General features: G+C 39.6%; 1 protein-coding gene across 3 annotated transcripts in view; it reads right to left on the bottom strand.

The window, feature by feature from the left end:
• Positions 1–11,369: 11,369 nt before the first annotated feature.
• Positions 11,370–18,223, bottom strand: part of ATRNL1 (attractin like 1) — a 685,371-nt gene continuing 678,517 nt past the window's right edge. For all 3 annotated transcript variants that reach the window (XM_049854677.1, XM_049854678.1, XM_049854681.1), the window contains one exon: positions 11,370–14,037. In XM_049854677.1, the coding sequence (XP_049710634.1) occupies positions 13,913–14,037 (125 nt within the window). In that variant the 3' untranslated portion in view covers positions 11,370–13,912. The remainder of the gene's footprint in view (positions 14,038–18,223) is intronic.

Genomic DNA, 18,223 nt, shown 5'->3' with positions numbered 1-18,223 from the left:
GTGGGTTTGGGTTCAATTATAATGTATCTTCCATCATTCTTTTGCTACATACAAACACTGTCTTACAAATACATTTTCTACATTTAATAAACAAGGGCATCTGATGTATGTGTAAGCACATTCTATATAGAGAGAGACGTGAAAGGTTGAATATAAATGTACTTTAAATGGGAAACATTAAAGTCCATTATAGACACACACACACGTATATGTCAAAAGTGTATTATGTAACACAATATACTCTATTTAATAACTTTCTCTTTGGTTTATAAAACTCAAAAGAACATAGTTACATGAACAGGAATTGAAAGGATATGATGGATACGTCCCTTGTAGCATTTAAATCTCTTCCACTTGATTAAAAATTCCTAGTTCCTCTTCAGTGAATTGTTTGGAGTTTTTGAGCAGGCTCTGCCCTGATTAAAACAAATTAGCATCAAAGATCCCCTGTTGAATGAGAAATCATTAATTGAGAAACATGCAATGCTCCTTAATTACCTTTAGAACAGCAAGAGAACAAATAATCTCCGGTTCCGCAGGGACTGACTGCTCCGTACTGTGGACTCATTTCATGGAGCTGCCGGAATAAAACTCAAGTTGCAAACACAACTGGGGAATATCAATGCAAGCTTCAGTAAACACACTGTAGATTGTTTATCTAAAAGAAAAATATCTAGGTGATAACTAACAGGAAGAGAGAAAAATGTTTTAGCCTATTATTTCGATGAGAGCTTTAAAAATATTTGTTGCTGTTAGGTGCCATTAAGTTGGTTCTGACTCACAGCAACCCTGTGTACAACAGAACAAAACATTGCCCATCCTGCGCCATCATCACGATTGTTTCTATGTTTGAGCCCATTGTTGCAGCCACTGAGTCAGTCTATCTCATTCAGGGTATTACTCTTTTTCACTGACCCTCTACCTTGCCAAGTATGATGTCCCTCTCCAGGGACCAGTTTCTCCTGGTAATGTGTCCCAAGTACATGAGACAAAGTCTCGCCCTCCTCCCTTCCAAGGAGCACTTTGGCTGTACTTCTTCCAAGACAGACTTACTCATTCTTCTGGCAGTCCATGGTATATTCAATATTCTTTGCCATAATGCAAAGGCATCAATTCTTCTTTAGTCTTCCTTATTCACTGTCCAGCTTTCACATGCATATGAGGTGATTTAAAATACCATACTTGGCTAGCAAGTGGCCATCTAAAATGCATTTATCGGTCTCAACCCACCTGGAGGGAAGGAACATGAAGAACACCAAAGACACAAGGAAAATATGAGCCCAAGAGAAAAAAAGGGCCACATGAACCAGAAACTCCATCAGCCTGAGACCAGAAGAACCAGATGGTGTCCAGCTACCACCAATGACTGCCCTGACAAGGAACACAACAGAGAATCTCTGATAGAGCAGGAGGAAAGTGGGATGCAGAACTCAAATTCTAGTAAAAAGACCAGGCTTAATGGTCTGACTGAGACTGGAGACACCCCCAGAGGTCATGGCCCCCGGGACTGTCTGTTAGCCCGAAACTAAAACCATTCTCAAAGCCAACTCTTCAGGCAAAGATTAGACTGGACTGTAAGAGATAAAATGATACTGGAGAGGGGTGTGTTTCTTAGCTCAAATAGACACAAGTGAGTATGTGGGCAGCTCCTGTCTGGAGGTGAAATGAGGAGGCAGAGAGGGACAGGAGCTGGTTGAATAGACACAGGAAATACAGGGTGGAGAGAAGGAATGTGCTGTCACATTATAGGGAGAGCAATTAGGGTCACATAACAATATGTGTATAAGTTTTCGTATGAGAAACTGTCTTGAATTGTAAACTTTCACTTAAAGCACAATAAAAAAATAAAATACCATGCTTGGGTCAGGTGCACCTTAGTCCTTAAAGTGATATCTTTGCTTTTTAAAACTTTAAAGATGTCTTTTGTAGCAGATTTGCCCAGTGCAATTCCTTGTTTGATTTCTTGACTGCTGCATCCGTGGGCATTGATTGTGGATCCAAGTAAAACTTAATCTTTGACAACTTCAGTATTTTCTCTATTTATCATGATGTTGCTTATTGGTCCGGTTGTGAGGATTTTGTTTTCTTTATGTTGAGGTGTAAATAAATTCTTTTAGTAGGATCAAAACGAAGCTGGTTCCTATGAGGTAGAGGTTAAAGATGTCCCAAATGTCCAACTTTTCCAATTGCTGTACCACTCCATCATCTCTAACATCAACTACTCCTCCTCCCCTCAGTACTCTCGCTCATGTCTTTGGGTTCTGTAGTTTGCTGCAATGTCTCACAGAACTTAGGAGCTCTATCAAGTAAACAGCTCATGCAGTTGTGGATGCTGGCAAATTCCAAATCTGTGAGTCAGGCATGGGCTTCTCCTGACTCACTTGGCTGAAGGGCCAACAAGCCCAAATTGGCAGGCCAGACAACAGGCTTCTGGCTCACAAGGCTGCGGAAGCTGGTGAATCAGGTCAGACGATAGGCTGTTGGCTCACAGTGCTGGGGAAGCTGGTGAATCCCACAATTGGCACGTCAGACGGCAGGCCGCTGGCTCAAGACCCAAGAACTGGAGGTCAGACAGTGATGAGCCAGATGTAGGATCCAGATGCAGAGAGAGACAGAGAAAGAGAGAGAGATCACCCCACCGAAGCACCTATATATATACATTGGATGCAAGCCACTTGAGTAAATGTGTGACTTGAGTAAGGGTGGAACTTGAGTCATGCCTTCTTGCAAGGCTGTGACTCATGATACACGCCACACTAATCCTGTCTCATTAACATACAGAGGTTAGGATTTACAACACATAAAATGGAGCATAATTAGGATAATGACATTAAGTTGCAAAATGAAGGACAGCCAAACAATACTGGGAATCAAGCCTAGCCAAGCTAACACACAACACCAACCACCACACCTCATTAAGGTTCCATACACCTATTGCATGGATCCACCCAATCATTGTGTGTGAGTCACAAAGACTATGACTAGAAGGCCATATTAAGTAATACACTGCACCGCAAGGTGTAATCCATACTGAAAGCTGTATTCTTAACAATGTGTGCATATACCAATATTGACGGAGAAATAATACGAGCTGTTCTTTCTTATACAGATCTTAAGGTTTTGTGTGAAATAGTTCATTTATGTAATTACCTGATAAAATTTCAGAGGCTTATGTGCAGATGAGTAACGTTCTCGTTTTAACAATGGAATGGAAAATGCCAAAGTGTTAAACTTCACAAAACCAGCGACAAATATAAATTCAAATCATGATAGGACATCTTAGTCATTCTTTCCTTTATATAGCAACACAGTAGTTACCACAGCTTCCACAGGTCAGTGTGACATGATGCTTCCCTCCACATTCAAAATCTAGAAAACACCTAATAATAACACATGGGAATGTCATTTAGGAAACCAAATTGCTACAGGTGTAATGACAATGTAAAGAATGTTACCAAAAATGCATAAGAACCGTGGTGTGGTACAAGTTCTGAAGACTGTGGAAGCATAGTCCTCACAAATACCCTGGAACAGGTAGTGTTTTCAGGTCAAGTTCATTCTGACTCATAGCGACCCTATAGGACAGAGTAGAGCTGCCCGAAGCGTTTCCAAGGGAGAGCTGGTGTACTCAAACAGCTGACTTCTGGGTAGCAGCCGAGTTCTTAACCACTACATCACCAGAGGCTTAGTTATTCAGCCAAGAGTAGAATCTTGGTTTTAGTCTAATTTGCCCAGGTCTCTACTTTGACCATAGATCGTGCTTCCTCAATAGTCTTTAAAAAATGGACAGAATTGATTCAACTACTTCTATCTTCTTGCGTATTTTTTGTTGACTGCGTAGTTATAAACTAGTTCATATAAAATACAGCACAAAAGTCCCAAACAATGCTGCTACCGCAGATGATACTGATGTAGTTAAGACCTACTTTCAGGAATTTGAGTTTAATTTGTAGTTACATGAACTGATATATTTTACAAGGTGAATTAAAATTTACACCAATATTCTTAGTACCTTTCAAACTTTGTAGAAGTTATTAATCATTATTTTTCCTGTCTTGCATTCCACCAAGATAACAAGCTTGACATTGCCAAAATCTGAAAAATGTACAATATGGAAAATAGTCCCTTAGAACCTACATTATAAGGGGAATTATCAAGAAGATGTACACGAAGTAATTGGTACAAAAAAGAGAAGCTTATTATAACTGTATAAATACACTACGCAGGCCCGCCGGCAAGGTTGCGGTGCTACGAACCACGAGAAAAATTGTGTGTGTGTGCGCTTTTCCAAGGGGATTCTCGTGAAGCTACGAACGTCCCCCTTTAGGACAAAATAATTCTCAGCTCACTAATGTGTAAAACCGCTGGGAAAATCAAATCTCATTTCTCTGCTACTTCCGTCTGACGTCAGATTCACATACAGCCCTTTTCTCCTCTGATCCTAACCAGCTGGAGCCAGGGCAGACCTCACAATTCAAATAGTACGGTCCTCCAGCCGACCAGCTCAGCCCAAGACCTCAGACAGTATCCATAAGCTTGGGGGTCCTCACAATATCCTCACTTCTGACCTGCTGGCTAAAAATCTGGGGTCTTTCCACTACCCCTTCAGAATGTCAGGGCTTGTAGTACCCAGGGCTCCCCTCACTTCTGACCTGCTGGCTCCCACTACTCCCTGAGGTTCAGGGGCCAATTAACTAGTAAGCACCGTATGTACTGGTTTACAGTAAGCAAGGTACACACAGGCTTAATTGTGCTTACTTACTAACCTGTAGGAGCCCTGGTGGTGCAGTGGTTAAGAGCTACAGCTGCTAACCAAAAGGTCAGCAGTTCAAATCTACCAGTTACTTCTCGGAAACCCTATGGGTCAGTTCTGTTCTGTTTTGTAGGGTTGCTATGAGTTGAATTGACTAGACGGCACACAACAACTAATTTGTAGTGCACAGATTCACATGGGTTTTCATCAAAGATGTGGTGAAAATCAGGTGAAACTGTAAGCACGATTAAGCCTGTGTGTGATGGATTGAATTGTGTCCCCTCAAAATACATGTCAGCTTGGTTAGGCCATGTGTGGTTGTCCTCCATTTTATGATTTTCCTATGTGTTATAAATCATCATCTCTGCCTGTGGTTAAAAAGGATTAGGGTGGGATGTAACACTCTTGCCCAGGTCACATCTCTGATCCAATGTAAAGGCCTCTTCCCTGGGGTGTGGTCTGCACCGCCTCTTATCTCTCAAAAGATAAAAAGGAAAGGGTAGTAAGCAGAGAGCTGGAGTGTCATACCACCAAGGGGGAAGCACCGGGAGCAGAGCACGTTCTTTGGAGTTCCTGGGGTTCCTGCACAGAGAAGCTTCTAGTCCAGGAGAAGAGTGACGAGAAGAACCTTCCTCCATAGCCCACAAAGAGAGAAGGCCTTCCCCTTGAGCTGACGCTCTGAATTTGGGCTTCTAGCCTGCTAGACTGAGAAAAGAAATTTCTTTTTGTTAAAGCCATCCTCTTGTGTTATAGTTTCTGTTATAGTAGCACTTGATGACTAGGACAGTGTGCATACCTTGCTTCTTGGGTAATCTATCCCTGCTCGGGTTTGGTAATTTGCTAGAACAGATGGGAAGTGCTATACTTATGATTATAGTTTTATTATGACAAAAAGGATACAAATGAAAAGACGCATAAGGTAAAGTCTGGGAGGGTTCTCAACTCGGATCTTCAGTGTCCCAAAGGACATGCTACCCTCTCACACGCATTGATAACTTTCTCCAACCAGGAAACCCATGAATCTTCTGAGTTCAGAGCCTTTGTTGGGGCCTCATTTCTAGGCATGGTTGACTGAATCAGCTCCCTTACCCTGAGATTGGGCTGATACCCCAAGGTGGTCTTTCTGGCCTGGTCAGGGCCGACTTGAGTCACTTCATTAGCATAAACCCTCAGGTGTGGTCTGGGGACCTCATCAAAGACACTTCAATCATCAGAAAAATTCCAAGGTTTTAGAGGTTATCTCTCAGGAACTTTGGGTAAAGATAAATTCTTTACCATCCAAGAATCAAAACATTTTAAATAGATTATCATTTATGAGAATTTCTAATGAAAGGTCCACTCCGCAGCAGTCTTCTGAATATTGTTCAGAAAAGAAACATTGTGTAGCGTGTGTAACAATACATGACACACATGGTTTGTAAAACTCATCCTAGACACTGCCTTGTGAGAAATAAAATGATGTATTTGGTAGTTGTCCCTTTAAGGAAAGTGATCACTTCTTTAACAGCCAATACCGATTGCATTTTCTCATTAGAAGGTCAAATGGAGCTGTCACTTGAGAAATCAGCAAGGAGTGGACACTGGATACCCCGAATGTGAATCCCTTTCCAACCAGTTTATCTGCACATGAATGTTTGGGGAAGACCATATTTTTATCCTCACTGGGAAACAAGCTTCAAAGGAGCCTAGAGTTCTGACTCTCATTGGGGAGCAGTCTTGATAAGTAGAATATCCTGTTTGCCATTATCTATTTGCCTTGCAAGGTAATTCATTTTGGGCTGATATCAAATTGTTTTAAGCTGAGCTGGTGTTTTTATTGGTGTCCTTCCAGCCGGCCTTCACTTTTAAGTGCCATCGTATTTCAAACATGTTGATCTAAAGAAAAAAATTACTGCTGCCAAGCGCACCGTCACAAGGGAAAAAAAAGATGTGCAAGACCTATTTTATTTCTTTATTTTGTAAAGCATTGCTATAGGTGTAAGAGTGCTAGCCTGCTGCTGGGGGAAATGAGCTGACTAGCTGATAAAAGGTCAGGAAAGATGTGTGATGGGAAAGAAAATCTAATATGATCTGTTAGTATTTGCTATAAAATTGCCATTTAAAATCCAGGAAGGTAATATTTGAAATGCGCGATAGAGATTTTTTTTTTTAAGCTCTGAAAAGCACAACTCTGAATCAGCTGGCAACTCGTACCATTGGTTCTGACTGTGGTGTAATTATTTGGGAACGTTGGAACATACATACACTTCAGAGTGTTACCAAAAAATAAATAATTTCAAGGGAAGCTTCATTGCTGGTGGTTCACTGAATTTAACCTTGCACCTTTCATAGTAACAAGAAAAAACGTTTAACTATCATCTATTTCCCATTTCAACAACAACCCATCACAACACCTAGGTTAAGGAGGTTTGTGTTTTTATCCCAGCTGACTTAGAAACAGGGCTTTCAACTGGCTCTTTCAGGTTCAGCCCCCTGCTAAGAATTTGCATTTCTACCCCAAATATTCATAATCTGCATTTTAACAAGATCATAAAATGTAGATTCTCATTCAGTGTATCTGAAGTGGAAACCCAAATGCTCAGCAGGGGGTCCAGCCAGGACCCAACAGCTTGGAAGCCCTGCTTAGAAATGGTTAAGAGAGCTGGCCCAAGTCATTAAGAGAAAAGTTGACATTTGAGTTTACATTGAAACTTGACTGTGTCCCCACAGAAGACCTATTCTAACTTATAACTCAAACTATAAAATATCTTTGGGAAGCAGGGGTTATAGAAGCTCAAAGAACAGTTACAAGAATTTGCTTGCTAACGCTATTTTCCTTGGTGGATTTTGTAGAGCAGGGTCTCCTATCTGACTAGGCACATAGCTGGTTTAAAGAAGCTTATGCTTGAACAACTATCTTGCCTGAGTAAAATACCACTTCTGCACGAAATAGAATCAGTCAAACCTTTGGATGGATGAGTAGAACGTAGTCTTTCTCCTATGGGCTTTGAAGAGTCTGCTTTCTTGTTCATTGAGTACTGCTCCACAGCCAGTCCTTAAATGCGGAAGGATTATTTCCTCAAGGCAGCAGTGTTCCTTAACAAAGGCTGGGGAGCCCTGGAGGGCGGGCAGTTCAGAAGAGGGGGTGCAGTTTACAAGAGCTCACTCAAAATTATAACATAGTTTCATATTTGGAAGGCAAAATGGTACTTGCTGTTTTCATAGTAGGACTAGAGAAAGCTCATCAAAATCTTGGCTGCTTTGGATATGCCAGGTACCTTGATTTTAAACAAGTAGGGAAGCAGGTTAGAATTTGGAGAAAGAGTTGTGTGTTTATTAAGAGGAGCTGAAAGGCCAGCCCGTCAGCCACTCACAGGTAATTTCTATGGGGAAACTTTCAGGCCAGACAAAATTCTGGTTTGAGCTAGAATCTTTAACTCTCTTGATAGCCACTCGTTTACCATCAAAAAGCTGGAGAGGAGCGTGCCACAAGGCTTGACCGTTCAGGGCTGTTGCTGCTGTTTGGTTGCAAGAGAAAGGGGCTCCAGGGTTCTATCACTGGCCCTACCTGCTGTAGGCCCCTCAAAAAGCTTCTTTATTTTATTGCTTCTGGGCAAAGCGAGCCAGGCTGGACATGTTTCTCAGGGTTGGATGAACCTCTTGATCCCAGCCCTTTCCTTGGCCTACTCCTGGGAGGCGGAGACCACCAGTCCATCTCCTAGAGCACAGAAGGGGCCGACCTTAGGTTTAGGCTTCAGTTCAGGGGACAGAGGTCAAAACACAGCCCAAGAGGGGTTACAGATGCTTGATGGTGTGGGGTTGGAGAGAGAGAGGCCTGTGGGTCCTCCTTGGCCTGCCCCTTGCCAGCAACACCTGGCTGAAGGCCAGCAGAGCAGCACCACTGACAAAAGGCCCAGATGGCGACATGGGGACCAAACCCAGCACTTGCCAAAGAACAAGAGGCTTTTCTCAGAAAATTCCTCAGCTATGGCACAGCTGCACTAGTCTCAGAAAGCTGACTTTTAAGTAAAATCAGTTTATGTAAACAATAAACCAAGGGGCCAGCACCAGCAGGCACCCTGGCTGTTCAGGCTCTTCCAGGTTTTCCCTTCCACCCTGGTGGTGCAGTGGTTAAGAGCTTGGCTCCTAACTAAAAAGTCAGCAGTTCGAATCCACCAGCGGCTCCTGGGAAACCTTATGGGGCAGTTCTACTCTGTCCTGTAGGGTCGTTATGAGTCAGAATTGACTTGACAGCAACAGGTTTGTTTTGGTTTTCTCACTCAGGAACAGTATAGTGTCCAACATGCTGATCAGAGAGAATGTAGGAAAGGCCAACAAATACTGGGTGAAGAGAGAAAGAGTGAAAAATGTATGTAAAATGAGGAAATTCAATAACAAATTTTATAACCAAGTCTTAGATGGGGACAGGCTTTTTCAGGTTTTCAGTGTTTTCCTGTATGATCCTGGAAGGGTTAAAGAAAAAAAGCTGCATTTGGCAGTGGGGGTTGGCATATCCAATGTTTTTATTTCAGTAATTAAAGTTCCAATTAATAGCACATGTATCAGAGAATGTTGGCTTTTTAAAGCAGGTTTGAAGTTTTACACCATCTGTTTTGAACACTGGCATGCACACCTGCACACATACGTTGTGAGGGTAGCTATGAGTCTAAGTTTTAATTTAAAATTGTGATGAAACTGAAATGCTAAGTGTACACTATGATGAAAACATTGCTGTTACGCCAACCGGATGGCCTGTATTGCTTGGAAAATCACTTAAAGCATTTTGGAATGAGGATGATATCATCATCGTTTAAAGAAATCACTCTAAGAGCAGACAATGGCAGCTCTTTGGCCCAGAGTGGTGTTTCCCAAACTTGCCTGGTCATAAAGGTCACCAAGGTGCTCACTAAACATATCGATCTCCAGGGGCCAAGCTAGTCCTTCTGAATCAATCTCTGGAGGCCAAGGTGGGAATCTTCACTTTTTATGTGTTTCCCTAGGTGATTTTTATGATCAAATAAGTTCTAAACTTACCTAATAAAATGCAAAATGGGCTTTGGAAGTTGATTTTTTTTTTTTAAAGCCCGGGTGGAATTAGTTCACTGGATCAGTTTTCCTTTTAAAAACCTTTTATGTAAAAATTTTTTTAAATCGTAGTTCTATGTTTAATGAAAAAAGATGTACCACTTATGACAACAAAATGTTAGGATTGACCCCCTTCTTGCCTAAGTTTGTATGTGAAAAGTGACAACTGATGTTCCTGTGTAAATATCATAAAACAGCAATTTGAAAATTACTGTAAATATTTATTTAAAAAAATGTTAAAGCCTCTATTAACCGAAATATCAGAGTCATTTTTTAGAAATCCCTATATCCTAGAAGGAGCCCTGGTGACACAGTGGTTAAGAGCTCAGCTGCTAACCAAAAGGTGGGTAGTTTGAATCCACCAGCTACTCCTTGGAAAACCTATGAGGCAGTTCTACTCTGTCCTATAGGGTCACTATGAGTCAGAATAGACTCAATGGCAACGGGTTTTTTTTTTTTTTTTTTTTGGTATATCCTAGAAATGTAGGAACTTGAGATTTTCTTGAAACTTTCATTTGCAAAAACCTACTGAACTTATCTATGGTGCAAAGATAGATGAATAATTAATAGGTGGATTTATGAAGAGCGGCCTGGTGGCTGCAGGATTGTTGGAGAGCCTGCTGTGTGTGCTTTATGTTTCGTACCTTCTCCCTCACACCTTATAGCTCTCACCTCACTCTGCAAAGTGGCCACCATTACCTCCCTTTACAGATCAAAAGCCAGAGGCCCCAAAAAGGTTCAAAACCTGCTCACAACCAGACACCTCAAAGGTGTTTCCAAAGTCTGTTCTCACACCTCCTCATCCATCCACCGGTCTTCACTCGAAATGATCCAACAGCATGGACAACAGCCATGAAGTCACCTATATCTTACTGTGTCTTTTTGTGAACTATCCAAACCAAACCAAACCAAACCAAACTCATTGCTGTTGAGTGAATTCCAACTCATAGCGACCCTATTGGACAGAGTGGAACTGCCCCAGAGGGTTTCCGAGGCTGTAGATCTTTACGGAAGTAGAATGCCACATCTTTCTCCTGAAGAGCCAACCTTTCACTTAGCAGCCAAGTGCTTAACCACTGTGCCACCAGGGCTCCTTTTTGTGAAGTACAACAAATATCAATTACATATTTAAATATTTTCTATTTGAAGTTTTCCTATTGAACATAACACTAGTATATGGCATCTGTTTTGCTTCTCTTTATGTATCACTAAAGTAAAATGTATCATTTAAAGGAATTATGAAAATTTCAATCCTCTTAAAATTTATTAAACCCATCTGTAAGCATGTGTATCTCTTTCAACAAGAATTCTCTGTTTTCCAAATAGCATCCCTAGGTTAATTTTTAAAACTTTATTCTACTTTCTAAAATTTTTTCATATTCAGTAAAATAAGAAATCCTAAAATCTAAAGAATTTTTCCAAGTCATTCTAAACTGAAATGCTCAGAATTCCATGAAGATAAGCTTTCAAGAGAATCAGTCATTTAACTGCTAACTTCTTGGATAGTACTTGCATATGCTATCCTTGGTGGTGTATTTGATTTAAAAAAAAAAAAAAATGAAAGCAATCAGATTTACAGTGTTTGGAATCTGGAAAACAAACGAACAAATAAAAAACCCAAGACACAGATTCAAATTGATTATCCCTGAAGTCTTTTCAATCTACTTCACCTGAAGGTGAAGAATTTTATTGCCAGGAAAAGCTTTGATAAGTTGAAAATATATTGCATAATTAGTCACAAAGTTAGCAATATTTGGCCCAGAAAGGGATAGTATGACTTTAACCTAACATTGCATTATTTCCCATAATTCTCTAAAATTTAAAATTTCAAGTTTTAATTACCCAATGGGATTCAGTGTGGGTGAAGCTTGATAATTCTTTCTGAGTAATACTATTTGCTTAGCCTCTAAAATACAGCAGAAATAGATTTTACATCCAAATCTGTATGTTTTTGCATTTTTGTTATATGAGCTTTCTCTCATAACAATTATTACATAATTAAACAAATTGGGCCATAGTTTTCTTTTTAAATGATTACATTTTTGTAATCACCAATTTTGTCAATTTATTTTCCCGTGAGAAAAACCAACATTTAAAGGGTCCAAAAAGAAGCTGGAAAAATGACTTGGTGTTTTTTTGGAGACATTTACAAACTTAACTCACTGTTCCTTTGAGAAAGAAAACATCATAGGAAGGTAAAAACACCCAGCCTCACCCCCTTCCCCAAAAAGCTCCACAGGCTACAGACAAAATTACTCTAAGAGTTAGTCTTATTTTTAACGCATGGAAAATAGTAAAATTATCATGCCAACATAAGGAATATATACGATAATTCATGAATGTCTAATTATAAAAACAATGACATAGTCACGGTTTTAGATGCAACCTAGCAGTCTTGTATCAGATGCAACTACATATTGTATGATCATTCTGGTTATGTTTTACAGTCAATCTTCATCAAATTAAGCTGACTATATATAAATGGCTTTATGAAATAAACACTTAATATCACAATAGGGTTGTATTCTGCTACTGCACAACCATAGCATGCAAGTAACTATGCATTAGCTGTAAACGGTAAAGTGTCATTACCTTCCAGAAAGTCCAAAGAACATGAAAAGTACATATATAGTACTAAACATCAATTATTTTTAAATGGCTTTCATATTGAACAAAACTATATCATGTACAACCACTTTGGATTATCTGTCACGGTTCTCTACATGTCCCTAGTAGTCACCCTGAAGTTAAGAAACCATGATTCCAAACAAGACCTGTTAATACTACTGGCCTTCAGTGAACCTTTATCAATATTAGGACATAAATGATGTTATGTTCCAGTATGAAAGCTGCTGTATATCATTCCTCGCTTTTGCCATAATTCAGATTTTTTTAGTCATTAAAAATATGCTGAACATGGGCAACAATGAGCTTATTTTTTAAACGGGAGGCTTTCTCTCCTGACACCAGTGGGTTCATGTCAGAGATTAAGAATACCGTTGATACTTGCCAGTAAGTGCTCATCCCTGCATGTATTCTCAGTGAAGTAGTTGACAGGAAGGAACCTGAATCACATTATAACTTGGGAGGTGTCACCTCTAACACACATTTCATAACCACTGTGAAGGCAGATCAAATCTAGCAGCTAGAAGAGGAACACCAAAAGAAGATGACCTTTTCTCATAAAAACACAGATGGATCACTTTGGTCTGATCCAATAACTCCTAGGCAATTACAGAATTACCATGCTGGAGCAGAAGCCTGCACACTGTAAAATAACTATTTCAGCGGTCTTCGGGTTTGTGGCATCGGAGGCTGTTTTTGAAGGCAGGGGACAACTGATTGCTGGACAGGCTTCTCCATGCTCTATCAGCTCTGATAATGAGTTAGGCAGTTGGCATAGATGACAGGAATGTCCTCTTCGCTCTGAATTCTAACAAACTTCCTGTGAAGTTGTACACACCATCCATTCAAATGGACTCATTTTGGTCTGCATTCCAGTTAGGCAGAAAACTGTCATGTTCTCAGACTGAGTCTGGACATGATATTGCCATGTGAGATATTTAAATACATTACCTACACCTAGGAAATCAAAATCTTTCACATTTACAATGAGACAAAACAGCATTTAAAGCCATTGTAATCTGCTCATCTCCTGTTCTTATACAGGCAATTCAAGTTTGCTTATGAGGCAAAAACTGTACAATTCTCATCATTCAGGCATTATAAAATGTCTTTCTTCAAAGTCTTGAGATATAAACAGTTTGGTTCATATGAATTACATATTTTTCATTTGTATTAAGAAACAATATACATCTTTTTCCAGGAGTAATTTAAAGTTATCTATGATGAGTCTAAGATCATCGTAAAAACTGACTTTATCACCTGTGACTGTCGACACCACTACTTTCATAAAAGCCCGACTCATGACATTCTTTGGCCACGTAGGTCATTGCCATTCGGAAGGAACTGTACTCAGGCCCTGGGATCATACAGAGATCTGCCTCCATAAAAACTGAGGCTATACAGAACATCTTTAATGGAAGCCATTTATAAAGTATAACATTACAGAATATCTAGAGCAGTTTCTGTATCTCAGACACAAGTTCCTTGACGTGTTGAGAGGTGGTGCTTTCGATTTCGGATTCCTGAAGTCTTGTCTTTACTATCTGAAGGCTTCTGTTGTGAAATGTCTATTAGGGCACTGGCGATGGCAAGGCCTGGAAAAAAAGGAGAAAGACATTTAAATGCTTGGTTGTATACTTCTGGGAGGACAGCATGAGTAGCTTAGCACCCTGTTTGGTATTATTTCCCATTCAGCCATCAAAGATTCAGCTGTTTATTGGAAGTCATCCAGTACTTTCCGCTTTATCTAAAATGTTTCTTAACTCGGACACAAGAACTTCACACATGAAGAAGAACAAGGGCCTAAAAGGTTAACTGACCCTGACTTTGGACAATCGAATTCAGTGTCTGATAAAATGTCACATTCAGCTGTAGATGTGACCCCATACCTTAGTTTCTATGTCTGAACACAAGTTGGTTCTGGATGTACAATGAATTTTCAGTGTTATTTTTTTGTTTTGTGTTTAAGGAGTTAAATGCATCATATAAAGAATTTTTAATAGCCTTTTTTTAAAGAACAGTTTTAGATTTACAGAAAAATTACACAGGGAATTACACAGAGTTCCCCTATACCCTCTCTGTCCACTCCCATCATTTCCCCTATTATCAACATCTTGCATAGTGTGACACATTTGTTACAATTGATGAACCAATGTTGTTGCTGCTGGGTGCCATTCAACTGGTTCTGACTTATAGTGACCCTGTGTACAACAGAACAAAACACTGCCTGGTCCTGCACCATCCTCACAATTGTTGTTATGCTTGAGCCCATTGTTGCAGACACTGTATCAATCCACTGTGTTGATACTGACACATTATTTTTAACTAAAGTCCATAGTTTCCGTTAGGGTTCACTTTGTGTTGTACAGTTCTAAAGGTTTTGACAAATTCATGATGACATATATCCACCATTAGAGTATCATACAGAATAGTTTCACTGCCCTAAAAATGCCCTGTGCTCCACCCATTCATTCGCCCCTTCCTCCTCCTGAGCACCTAACTTTTTACTACAGTTTTGTCTTTTCCAAAATGTTACATAGTTGGCATCATAAAATATGTAGCCTTTTCCGTCTACCTTCTTTCACTTAGCAATATGAATTTAAAGTTTCTCCATGCCTGTTCATGGCTTGATAGCTCATTTCTTTTGACTGTTGAATAGTATTCCACTGTATGGATGTACCACAATTAGTTTATGCATCCCCCTATTGAAGGATATCTTGGCTGCTTCTAAGTTTTTGTAATTATAAAGTTGTTATAAACATTCATGTGCAGGTTTTTGTGTGGACATAAGTTTTCAACTCATATGAGTAAATACCTAGGAGTACAGTTGCTAGATTGTATGGTGAGCCTATGTTTAGCTTTGTAAGAAACTTCCGTATCGTCTTCAAGGGTGGCTGTAACATTCTGCATTCCCACCAGCAATGAATGAGAGCTCCTGTTGCTCCATATCCTCACCAACATTTGTATTGTCAATGTGTTGGATTTTAGCTATTCTAATCGGTGTGCACAGCCAGAACGCTCACTAGAAGCAAGGATGGAGAGACTTCATCTCACGTACGGACGTATCATCAGGAGGGACCAGCCCCTGAAGAGAGGCATCATGCTTGGTAGAATAGAGCGTCATTGAAAAAAAAGGAAGACTCTCAAAGAAATGGGCTGGCAAGGTGGCTGCAATAATAGACTCAAGCATAACCATGATTGTGAGGATGGTGCAAGACTGGGCGATATTTTGTTCTGTTGTACACAGGGTTGCTATGAGTGGGAACTGACTTGATGGCACTTAAAAACAATAGGTGTGTAGTGGTATGTCATTATTGTTTTAATTTCCATAGCTTGGGTCAGGCACACCTTAGTCCTGAAAGTGACATTTTTGATTTTTAACACTTTAAGAGGTTATTTGCAGCAGATCTGCCCAATGCAATATGTTGTTTGATTTCTTGACTGTTGCTTCCATGAGTGTTGATTGTGGATCCAAGAAAATGAAATCCTTGACAACTTCAATCTTTTCTCTGTTTATCATGATGAGGCTTATTAATCTAGTAGTGAGGATTTTTGTTTTCTTTATGTTGAGGTATAATCCATATTTAAGGCTGTATGTAATCTTTGGTCTTTATCAGTAGGTGCTTCATGTCCTCTTCGTTTTCAGCAAGAAAGATTATGTCAACTGCATATCGCAGGTTGTTAATTAGTCTTTCTCCAATCCTGATGCCCAACTCTTCTCATATAGTCTAGCTTCTCGAATTATTTGCTTAGCATATAGATTTAATAAGTATGGTGAAAGGATACAACCCTGATGCACGCCTTTCCTGATTTTAAACCACGCAGCATCCCCTTGTTCTGTTTGAATGACTGCCTCTTCATCTATGTACAGGTTCTACATGAGCACAATTAAGTGTTCTAGAATTCCCGTTCTTTGCAATGTTATCTATAATTTGATATGATAGAAACATACATATTTTTGAAAGAAAAAAGGAGCCTCTATTAAGTTTGAAAACAGAAGAGAAGGGATTTATGGTGTTAGAGAAGAAAACCAAACCAAACCAAACCAAACCCACTGCTGTCGAGTCAATTCCAAATCATAGTGACCCTACAGGACCAGAGTAGAACTACCCCATAGAGTTTCCAAGGAGCACCTGGTAGATTTGAACTGCTGGCCTTTTTTTTGGTTAGCAGCTGTAGCTCTTAACCACTATACCCCCAGAGTTTCCTAGAAAAGAAAGGGATTACAAAAATCACAATAATTACTGGCCAGGCTGATCATCTTACAAAGTTACCTTGTAAGGGTTCCTGTGAAGTAACTTCATTCTTTTGGGATGTTAAATATCATCTTGAATTTCCAAGAGTTAATGGAAGTTCAAAGGTTGAAAGAGTAAACAAAAATTGCTTCCTTGACCTTCCAGGAACACATATGAAATTCTGAATGGTGCAAGATAGTTGTTTTAACCACTTGCTCTGCTGTAGGAAATAATTATTTTCTCATTTCTTTAATTGATGGAGCTAAAGCATATTATTTAAAAAACCACGGGCCATGGTAGTGCTAACTAAAAGTTGAGTTCAGGCAGACCTCAAGTTTCCACAGATCTCCTGGCATGCTGCTGTCATAATTTACAACCTTCTGCTATTTCATTCCTGGCCCAATCTTATCCAGAGACAGCCAACTATGACAAAGAATATATGTCTCCTTTAATGTGGACAGAGCCCACTTACACTAATTTCAATATCACCATATCCAAATATGAAATCATTTTATTCATTAAACGACTGCATGACCTAGTCCAAAGAGGCTTTGAAAAATAAGACTTTTCCATTTACATGTGGCTGCGAATGTTGTCTTCCTTACAGAAGAGATAGTGCCAGAAGAAAAGTCAGCATTGTGAGATGCCAAAACAGGAAATTTTATGCTAATTCAAAACTGTCATTGTATCTTTGTATTTCAGGGTATACGAAGTCTAAAGCCTGACTGAAGTAGTGTCTCTCACAACATATCCTGGTTTTACTAATGATGCTTAAGCTTGGAAACACATTCAGTGGACAGTAATAAATCATAAACTACATTTCAGCTCTTAATTTACAAATAAAATAGCAAACTATGCTTATTTTTAATTGGATAGCTTTGGACTGCTTGGTTTCTCTTTGCCCTTTACAATAAAATGCAAGAGGAAAGAGATGGACTTAAAAATGAACTATGCAAAATAAATGCAGAACTTAAATATTTGGAAAATTCTGTTGTACAAACTAAGGCCATGGGTCCTAGGATTTACATCGAGGATGTGGCTACACAATCTTTAGTTAACGAGATTAAGCCTGTGACTGATGGATCTAGGCAACTACCACAGCAGAGATTGGGGAAGAGAGACGCCAAGCCACATGAAGATGTTCCAGGAGCAGAAACTCGAAGAGACAAGGACTATATTCATAGCCAACGAAGAGATAGAGCCTTCCCCTAGAGCTTGCACCCTGAATTCAGACTTCTAGCCTTCTAAACTGTGAAAAAATAAATTTCTGCTTGTTAAAGCCACATATTTGTGGTATTTCTGTTATAGCAGCACTAGCTACCTGGCCAAGAAACTAGAAGAGATCCATATTCCTGCCTATTCAAAATAAAGGTGATCCAAAGGAATGTGGAAATTATCAAATATTATTATTAATATCACATGCAAGTAAAATTTTGCTAAAGATAATTAAAAAATGACTGCAGGAGTACATCGACAGCGAACTGCCAGAAATTCAAGCCAGATTCATAAGAGGACATGGAATGAGGAATATCATTGCTGATGTCAG

Source organism: Elephas maximus, chromosome 16, assembly GCF_024166365.1.
Source record: "Elephas maximus indicus isolate mEleMax1 chromosome 16, mEleMax1 primary haplotype, whole genome shotgun sequence".
Classification (NCBI taxonomy): Eukaryota; Metazoa; Chordata; class Mammalia; order Proboscidea; family Elephantidae; genus Elephas; species Elephas maximus.
The sequence above is the reverse complement of the archived record's forward strand: the minus strand, read 5'-3'. Positions and strand labels throughout refer to the sequence as shown.